We start from the raw sequence: 10988 nt of genomic DNA on the forward strand, positions 1-10988 counted from the left end.
CCTCAATCACTTGAATTATTAATTCATTTTTATTAAAACACATTTTAATGTAAAAAAATTATAATTTAGATAAGCTGTAAATAAATAACTAATGCGTTACCTAATAAGTACATGACCATGCACAAGAGAGGTTAATCTCTATTCTCTATATAATTCACGAAAATATTATATTGACATATTCAAAAAAATTTATAATGAAATTTGACCATTTTGACTTAAAGGTCAATTTAAAAGGAAATTTATCACTACGCTCCAGCCTACTTCTTGTTTATGAAGGGGTTCGATAGTATATTTATATAAATATATAAAATTTATTTTATATATATGATGTAATTTTTTATCGAATAGGTACCAATGAATCCTTTCGAATGATGTCCTAATTATATAGACCAGAATTAGCATTGTATCTTTGGATGCATTTACAATCAAATTTGAGGAACAAGGCCCAAATATAACCTTATATGGAAAAATTCAGAGACTCTTCGTGAGTTTTTAATGGAGAAAGGGAAAGGCCAAATATATCTTGTATATTATAAGAAGAGTAAATTTTAAGCTTAGCAAATAAAAAAATTATCTTATATGTCATAGTAATAGTTTGTAAAATTATACTTCATAAAAAACTCAATATTTGCTATGACTATTACTATATATATTTTGGTATATATATACATAAAATTTTATGTTTGTATATTTTGATGTACTATTTAAAAATAGCAATTGTATACAAATAAAATTACTATATATATACAACAGATATATATACAAAATGAATCTATTTGTATATTTCTATATACAAACGGGTCTTGCAATTATTTTTGGAAAAATAACTTAAATACACAACTATAATTTTTATATTCTCTAATTTTCCCTACATTTTTTAAATATTACATAATTCCCTTTTTTTTTATTTTAGTGTAATTTTTTAGATACATTACACTCTCTCTCCTATAATACACATTTACCAATTTTAATGCCTATTTTTTCTCCATTAAAACACTCAACCTCTTAAATTAGTTTTTGAATTTTAAATTTTATCCATTTAAACACTCAATTTTTTAATCAGCTTTTTGATTTTGAATTATTAAATTTAATTAATTTTAAATAAAAGACCAAATTTTGAAATTTTGAATTTCAAAATTCAAAAAATCAGGAAGCAGGATAACTTCCATATCTTTCTACCGTTTTGTTCTTACTTCCATATTTTTTGCTTGCTTACACACCAAAAACATAAGAATCAGTGCCTCTTGCCTTAGAAGAAGTTAAGGTGATAAAAACAAGTAGACAATCTTCATCTCATCCCAATACATTCGCCCAGTTACCACTTCCCCTTCCTCTTCCTCTAGCATCAACTTTGCATAAGGCCAAACAGGACTCAAAGAGTAAGTTTGTTAGGCCTACATTGTCTGGGGTTAGTATTTTGGTACTTAAAACTGTTTGCTGAAATTAGTAAAAATTTTAAGGAATCTAGTGTGCTTGCCGATACATTTGAATAAGTGTGTATAGTATTTTAGATGGTGAATTGATACATGAATTTGTTGTGTATCATAATATTTTATATGTATCATGAAATTTTGAAAATTGTTATAATGTATCATTCAATAAGTTTAGTAAATGCGTCATCAACTGTGCTTGATGATACATATAGAATCAGTGTGTACAGTGTTTAGTCAATTCACTGATACATGTAGTAGATATGTATCACATGTTTTGCATATAATATGAATTTCTGAAAACTGATATCATGTATCAGTAAGGTATTAGTTGTTTAGTTGATGTACTGATACATGTTTTGAAAATTGTTATAATGTATCATTCACTAAGTTTAATAAATGTGTCATCAACTGTACTTGATGATACATATAGAATCAGTGTGTATATTGTTTAGTCGACGTTTCTGATACATGTATTAGATACGAAATTGAATCTCCAACAACGATTCCGTCGATTTTGTAACTTTCATTCTGCAATTTGTTCACCCAAATTCCGGAATGTCTCATCAAAATCGAAGTATTCATCTTGAAAAATCCACTGTAACAACAATAAAATTACTGTAGTTCGAAATTTAACAGATTGTTCAAAAAAATTGTTTTCAAAATAGATGATATAATCTTTGTTTTTCAAAATTTGAAATTAATATCCAATTAAGTGCTGATTTTATGTTGATTAATGATATGTTACCGTAAATTTAGCTGTTTTATTAACAACATTAACTATACCGTTTTTTCCCCTTTTTTTTCTCAACAGTTTAAAATTATCATGTATCATTTACCATGTATCACTAGAGTCTAAAGTATCACGGCTCAACAAATTTAAGGGATTTTTTGTAAATACTAAATTTGTCGGGACAGAATGAAATTATTGAATTACACTATGGGATTCCTTAAATTTTTACATTATTTTTATACAACACATATTAGGTATACAGATGAATCCTACAATTAATTTTTATAACACATACACACACCACACACACATCAAATTGATCTATTTACATATTTCGATATACAAATAAAATAAAAAAAATATAAAATATATATTATAAATTACAAATAAAAAACTATTATTATAATATTTAATTTGGATTTATAGGTTGCTATACAATTTTCCTTATAAGTAGTATTTCAGCCTAGTTATACATTTGCAAAGATTTAGCCCAACTTCTTATTATGGGACACGTGGCAATACTAAAATAAAAAGATTTATCCTCAATCCCATCTTTTTAATATTGAATTCAATTGTGAACTGCTTAAATTGTTTAACCCGGCCCAATTCCCCTTTACCTTAAACAAAAAACCTATTAATGAAATAAAATAAGTTTTTTTATTGTATCGACCCTTTGTTTTGGGTTGATTTTTAATTTTTGTATTTATTGTTCATTTAATGAAAAACTGTGAGTTAAAGTACACTTGCATATTAAATTTGTTGGGCATAAATAATTTCGCAGGCAATTATTTTTTTAAGAATGTTTTTTTAAGCATAACTTTCGATTCACAAGGTAAATTTTGAAGAAATTTTACCGTAAATAAAATTTTCGACACTAGTTCGATTTGAGTTTTTTTCACTTTTTTTAATTTTTTCCTAAAAGCGTTTACCTTTTTTGTTATCTTGGTTAATGAAACTCGCTAATCTTCGAGTTAAAAATGAAAAATACTTACCATTCGAGCAACTCACTCTCAAATATTATTATATTTTATTATCACTACAAAGACTATACAAATTAAATTAATACTTTAAAGTCGATATTAATTATACATCATCATCAAATAAAAAAACAAATGGAGATAATGAAGAAGTATTTAAAAGGATGGCGTGAAACACTCACATCCACTAAAATATTTCTTTTTAGATGACTCTTATTATGGCTAAGCTCTTCCTTTTTTAATTTGTGGTCAGGGTCAAATGCTTGAAATTTTAGCCACAATTTAGTAATGAGTTATACACAGCTACAAAATTGACAAACAAAATCTTAAAATAATATTGCGGAAAATAGATATTCACGCGCTCTCTACTCACGCGAATCCCATTAATTTGGAATCTTTACTCTTCCTCTGCCACTAAATTAAGATAAGCTTTTTGTTATTTATGTTGTGTCATTATCTTGATAATGATGCTTACCGTTCGTTCGGTTTTACTAATTATTATTATTATAAGTGTGTATAATGGATAAGAAAAAATTAATTTTGAGATTAATTATATAATAAATTTATTTATATTTAATTAAAATAATTTAACTCAAGATTGTAGTGTTATTTTGTATCATATTGAAAGTGAAATAATAATTCTGAAATAACTTATTCTCAATCAAACAAGATCATTTTTTTGGCCAAAACTCAAAACCTTATTTTCACTTTAATTATATTTTAAATTTTTCTTAAATATTAAATTTTTATAAAATAAACCCAACAAATTATGTTTCATATTTTTATGATAAATACCGCAAGCAACAAATAATTATTTACAATTAATAATAACCAAACACAACTCTATATTTAACTCAATATGAAATCTAATTTATGACTTACGTGACTATTTAATTTTAGATATTGTTCTTATTAAGAAAATTAAATTGCACGTCTTAGATTAAGTAATTGAGTTGATTAATTTTATTAATTTTTAAAAATTAGAGATATAAAATATATTTTATAAAAATACATTTAAATATTATTTAGGAAAAATATGGTCAAAAATATTCCATATCCAATTTCAAAATTTTAAAAATCTAAAAAAATTGGATATCTTTTTGATATTCCATAAAATGTATAAGGTTTTTGTCTTTTTTATTAGAAGATAAAAAGGGGTTTGAATGAAAAAAGCCCTCCCCACCTTTTGTTGAAAAATAGAAAGATCCTATCTTTGGTGGGCCGTATTTTCACGCGCTCCTTTGCGGGTAGGCTTTGGTTGCACAGCGTAGACCTCAAATGACGTTGCATCGCCGCAAATCATCAACACATACCATACCTTTCCTAATGGCTCTCTCTATTTACGTATTGTTAATATGTATAGCATTGAAAAATATTACTCGGTCTCATTTTATATGACAACATTTGAGTAGGTACAGAGTTTAAAAAATAAATAAGAATTTTAAAATATTTATTAAATTATTTTTTAAAAGTTGACTCAATTTTTTTCCTCATAAATGTATTTTGAGTACTATTTTTAAAATTAAATGGGACCAACAAAGATAAAAAAAAATATACCTTTAAATACTTACCATATAAGAAAATGTGACATTCTTTTTGGGACTGACTAAAAAGAAAATGATGTCATATAAACTGAAACGAAGAAAGCACTATGAAAAATGAATGATCAAATGTCCTAGTAATTTTTTCTGTCACAAAAATATGATGAAAGATGATATCGAAACCCCCCCCCCCCATAATTTTATAGATAAAGACCTAGTTGAAAAAACATTAGGAATTATATGAGAAGATGTATATATTCTATGTACTTTAGATCTTCAAATAGGTAATTGCTTTCGAGTTCAGAGTTTTGTTTGATAAAAATATGTTATCTACAATGTGAGGTTTATTAATATGAATCGAATTTAGTCGGACTCTTATGTAAATATAAAACATTAAACGCAGAACTAATAAAATAATGAATTTGAATATAATTGAATTTCAATATAAATATCGAACAACGTTAAAAAATTAATAAAAAATATGGTAATACTTACCAATCTAGCTAAGTTTTCTTTTAGTTCTTTAAGACCATAAAAACATTTCATCTTTTAAGATCATTTGTTTATTATATATACATAAATATAATAAGGTTATTTGTGGCAAAAAAATAATCTCTTCAATTTATTTTTAAAAGTTATATTACAATTATCTTTAAAGAATACAACTAATATTTACATTAAATATCATAAATTATTAAAAAATTAAAAAAAAAAAAGAAAGTAGTTAGCTTAATGATGGAGAATACTCTCAACTATTTTTCTCCATAGAACTCAACAAATATAGTACATACTCTATACAAAATAGAGGCTTCTACTCTTGTGTTGCTCCATCTTCTTCTTTAACCTCACCTTTTTTAAACATAAAAACAACAAAAAATTCACCTGAAGAGAAAAAATAAAGTTAACTTTTGCTAGAAAAAATTTCACCGATGCAACGTGGAACTGCCGGTGCCGGGGGTGGTGGACTTTCCCGTTTCCGGTCAGCTCCGGCGACATGGTTAGAAGCACTACTTGAATCCGACACTGAGAACGAACTTATTCTTAGCCCTTCTTCTCCCATTTTACACACTCCCAATAAACCACCACCTCACCCATCAACTCCGAAGCTTAAACTGGAAACCGGCGGAGCTACTAGGTTCACTGGCGATCCGGGTCTGTTTGAATCCGGTGGTAGTAGCAATTTTCTCAGGCAGAATAGTTCTCCGGCGGAGTTTCTTTCACATATCAGCTCTGATGGTTACTTCTCAAACTATGGAATTCCGTCCAGTTTGGACTATCTTTCTCCATCCGTTGATGTTTCGCAGTCCTTTAAGCGAACCCGAGACGATGATTCCGAAAGTTCCCCCAGAAAATTAGCATCCCAGTTGGTTAGTATAAGTTTAACAACTTACCCAAAAGTTTGAATTTTAATTTATCCATGAATGGGGGTTATTATTTTTTCTTGAGATTGTTTTGGGGGTGAGGGATTGGGGTGATTTGAACCCAGGATCTCTGCCTGCTTGGATGTATTTCAAGAATTTTATGCTAATCATTTGTATTTTAGTTCATTTAATGTGTTCTATTAAAGAGCTATTACTAATTTTTTTGATCTTTTTGTGTTTTCCTGCAACTGTTGCTTTATGTCAAAGTTAATTCAACCTTGAAAAGTAATGATTTTTACTTGTTAATTAACACTGTCTTGATCATTCATCTCATTTGAGATGGGGTAGATGAACTGACTCACCTTATAAAGGTTTGTCTACACTTTGTATAGTGTTTTATGTCTATCTAATGAGATTGTTGAAAACATATATATATTTTCCATGTGGAAGTAAGGTCATCTTTCTACTTGAAGAAAAATGTTCCCAGGTTCTGAAATATATGCAGATGATTGTGTTGTCTGAAAGACAGTCAGGGAGTCTGACATATATTGGTGTATCTATATGCCTCTTTTCTTTTTATTGTTTCTGTCTGGATTTGATCTTCGAGTCTTTTGGTTGTTATACAAATATAACCTATGCTGAAAGATCAATATATATGGACAATAAATTGATTTCCGTAAAAATAGTGATAAGAAATTATTACTCCTAGTTAATGGCATTAACAGCAAATAATTGTTGGAAACAGTTGTGCATAAACTTTGAAGCAAGTCTGTCTGATGGTTGTGTGATTTGAATTACCCCCTCCTGAAACTCCGTTGTTTTTATTAATATTTTCGTACTTATGGTTGTTTGTGCTGGGAGGTGTAGAAAGGAGAGTCAAGTGGGCAGTTACATGGTTCTGGTGGGTCACTGGATGCTGAAATGGAGAATCTCATGGATGATTTGGTGCCTTGTAAGGTTCGAGCAAAGCGTGGCTGTGCTACCCATCCTCGCAGCATAGCGGAGCGGGTAAACCATTTTCCCCTTCTCTCTCTTTGCTTGTAATTACCTGTGTTTATAGGCGATTTAAATCATTCAATTATTAGTCTAATAAGGTTGCGCATATGCTTCTATTGTGCAAGGTTCGTCGAACGCGTATAAGTGACAGAATTAGGAAGCTTCAGGAACTGGTGCCAAATATGGACAAGGTAAGTTACTTATGGGAGTTCCTTGTACTTCTTTCGAAGTTTTGCATAAATAGCAATTTCACGAGGGCTTTGACTTGTGCTAGTTTGAGGGATTTGACACCTGTTATTTTCACACTTCTATCGTGTCTCCCTCTACAGGAAAAATGATGAACAAGACACCCACCTTTAATATCAAATTGATAATCAACTTCTTTATGACATCAATGGTCTTAATGGGTGAGTCTACCGAATGTATGGAGAGAAATAGCTATTAGGAATAAAAAACATATTTTATGGCATTTGAATCCAGTTTGCTGACAGCTAATTCGATTTAACACTATTCAATCTTGAAGATGAATTTAGAAATTCAAAGAACAAATCGTCCAATACAGAAGATGTTTTTAATGCAATTAATCGTCTGTAACTAGATTTATTAGGATTTTGTATAAGAGGCAATTTTTGTGATGGGGGACTACACATTGTTGTAGTACACCTATGGATATGTAGAAGGTGTACCATTCTCAAAAAATAAAAGAACAAACCGTCCATGTTTTAGCCATACTTAAAAGACCAACTATTTTGTAATACCAGTGAGTCCCTCCCAAATGGTTTGCCATTTTCTATTGGGTTGATTATGGTCAATGTATACTCATTACTCGGCGTTTGAGAGATAAGTTATTACCTATTCACCCAAAGTTCAACCATTGTTAGACTCGGCCTAATCTTTAGAAATTGTAAGGGATAAGATAAATTTTGTTTATCCTCATTGAATCTCTCCTTTGTTTATGACCAATCCATATGTGATGAACTCACCGTAGTCATTTAGCATTTAAAAAAACCCTGAGCTTTTGCTTAACAAAACTCCATTCTTGATTTTGTCAAATCTCAATTCTCTTATTGCCAGTTGCAGTAAAGGCCAGATCATAGGCAAACTAGATTGATTGGTAGGATATTTTAGAAGATCACTCCAAGTTGTTTGATATGTTCAAGTATGGTCAGAGTATCATTTCAAAATAAGTATTTTGGTAAAACATCAAAGCCAGATTTAAGCAACAATACATTCCTTCACTTCAAAAATACAACCAATAGATCAATTCTTTAAGCTTAGGCAATGACCACTTATACTACCAAGTAGGTTCTGATTCGATCATCTATGATATAAGTCTTTGTAAGAATCCATATATGTTATTGTATAAAGAAAATGAGTTTTTATCTAATGGGTAAGTGCACCAAGTACATCTTGATTTGATGTATAATTTAAATCTGGGTTAAAGAATCAATATACGTTTAATTCTAAGTCGATAGATGAGTCTTTACCTACTATGTAAGAAGAATGAGTTCTTAACACAGTAATAGCAAAGAGAGCATTCTCCTACTTCCTTAGAGAATACACACCAAAATGTCTTTTTCTGCCTGAATGCATACCAAAATATTTTAGATTTTGAGAGGTAATATAAAATGTCCTCCTATTGATGGACATTCATGATTGGAGAATACGATAGCTTTGATTTAGATTCTCAAGATATCTTAGATTTTGAGTAGTACAACACCCCCTCTTTATTATCTCAATCTCTCTCACTCTTCTCTCTTTATACATTTTGCTCTCTCTCTCTCTGTCTCTCTCCTTTTCACCGCTACATCATTTGTCGAGCCTGCCGTCATTGAACTTCTTTTATACCTCAATGTTAATTTGGCTTATGGCCTGATTCATCTCTAATTCGTATATCATGTCTATGGGATCCTAAATGTTTTGACTTCACTAAGAAACAGTGCGTTGCTCATTTTGGATATTTTTGTGCTGGAGAAGATGTCATGTGTATGGTTAATGAGGATCAGCAGTTAAGGATGTACAGAACAAAGAAGAAAAGTTATCTTACAATAGCGTGATATTTTATGGGTGGTGAAATTTGATTTTCTTTGATTAAGAATGAACTGGTAAAACTAAGGTTTGTAATAAAAAGAAAATATGTCTCGCAGATTTGGGTTGAACTAGAAAGTATCTTTGCTGCACCACTTTACAGTGAAATTAGCTGCAAATAGATGGACTACTTCATTTATAGTTGTCTGTGCTGTTCTTATTGTACTTCAGGCAATTCATGACTAACATTGAGTTTTTCCAACCACAGCAAACCAACACAGCCGACATGTTGGAAGAAGCAGTCGAATACGTCAAGTTTCTGCAGAGGCAGATTCAGGTAATTCATGAATTCACTCCAGTGATTGAATATCCCGAAATTCAGTGGAAAAGGAAGTGAGCTAGACAAAAAATAAATTAAGCGGTGTAGTCAAATCTTTTCTTTCGATAACCTCAGAAACAACAACCAGTTGACTCCCAGCTTCTGTACATTAGCAGAAAAGCTGAGGCAACGTCAGGCCCATGCAATTTCTTAGCTGGTCTCCTTTATCCTGTTCCATTTCTGCACAGAAATTGCTTCCAGTTTCTGATTAATTACATTCGAGTTATTACTTTCTGAGATCTTTCAATATAGTTATGTCACATGATTTCATTAATGGTAGTTACTGGTCTAGTGAAGTATGTACGTAAGAGAGTTGTCACAATTCTATCCAAGGGTGGGTTTCATTTCAGAAATCTAATCCTGCAGGAACTTACGGAGCATCAGAAGAAATGCACGTGCTCAATGAAAGATCAATAATGAGAAGAAGAGAGCTCCACTAGAGTATATAGGCAATAGTTTGGTTAGTTGCATGCAGTTTAGAAATGGTAATTCACTCCTATATATCCTATTCTTCTTCATGTGTAGATATTAATGGAAATTTGCAAGAGCTTTGCTACTTTAGAATCCAGAATCAGCTTTGGCTTTTAATTATTAAATTTAGGTTGTACACTTTTCTGGTGCAGTTGTATCATGTTGTATATGTAGTGTCAATTTGCTTAATAGTCAAATTTCTGCAGCAGAAACACTTCACTTTCTGAAGATGTAATCATGATTTGCAGATCCGTCATGTTGAAATCAATATATATCGTTGCATCAGTGTGAAGTTTAATAGTTGGATGTCTTGGAAAGGCAATATCTTTTTTATTTTCTTTTTAGTGGGGGACTTGTGTTTTTATCTATGCTTCTCTTTCCATGTTTACAGGTTGGGGTATTTTGTACTTCTGTATTCAGTGTTCAGATGCTGCCTCATTACTTGCATGTTTATGTAGTCCATATAGATAACTTTTCTTAAACTGAAGGTGCAGTATTACTGCAGCTTTGTCTTTGCAAAATGGGCCTTTTTGGAATCTTTCATTTCTTTGATTGTCCATTTTACATTGTTGATACAGGGTTGAGTTTGTTTATGATTATTTATCAGTTACTAGTTTAACGAGGTTCAGTTGCTTCATTAAATAAATTTACTCCGGTTTAAAAAAATTACTATGCTGATCTGAAGGCCTTATTGACATTTACCACGTCATCCTTTGAGGTTTAGGACTGCTTAAGAATGTCTTCTCATCGGCTGATTGTACATGTCGCCAGTTAAGCATGAACACTTTTGAGTAGAGGCAGATCTAGAATTTTTAGAACATGGGTGCGGCACTAGAAAAGGAGAGGAACAAATGCATTAAGCGGGAATTGATCCCTATTCCTCTAGGTAAATAACTCAGCATTCTACTAAGTGCACCATTTAGCCTTCTTGGAGCATAGGTGTTGGTAGATAATATTATTCCGATTCTAAAACATTTAAAATATGTACATAAAATACCTAGTTTCACCTATACACCATGGGTTCATGTGCACCATAATCTACCCAATAAATCCACCCCTGCTTTTGAGATGC

General features: G+C 30.7%; 1 protein-coding gene across 2 annotated transcripts; it reads left to right on the forward strand.

The window, feature by feature from the left end:
- Positions 1-5456: 5456 nt before the first annotated feature.
- On the forward strand, positions 5457-10214 carry LOC107021259 (transcription factor bHLH81-like). 2 transcript variants are annotated; one of them, XR_001457014.2, is made up of 6 exons: positions 5457-6048; positions 6910-7050; positions 7164-7229; positions 7368-7445; positions 9335-9403; positions 9812-10214. XR_001457014.2 is itself a non-coding variant. In XM_015221882.2 (5 exons), exons 1-5 carry the CDS (start codon positions 5611-5613, stop codon positions 9860-9862), a joined length of 765 nt encoding a protein of 254 aa, XP_015077368.1. In that variant the 5' UTR covers positions 5459-5610; the 3' UTR covers positions 9863-10214. The 2 variants fall into 2 exon arrangements, 1 of the variants encoding a protein (XP_015077368.1); XM_015221882.2 differs by lacking the exon at positions 7368-7445 and having other exon boundaries at positions 5459-6048.
- The last annotated feature ends 774 nt before the right edge of the window (positions 10215-10988 follow it).

The sequence above is a fragment of the Solanum pennellii genome, chromosome 6 (genome assembly GCF_001406875.1).
Source record: "Solanum pennellii chromosome 6, SPENNV200".
In the NCBI taxonomy this organism is placed as follows: domain Eukaryota; kingdom Viridiplantae; phylum Streptophyta; class Magnoliopsida; order Solanales; family Solanaceae; genus Solanum; species Solanum pennellii.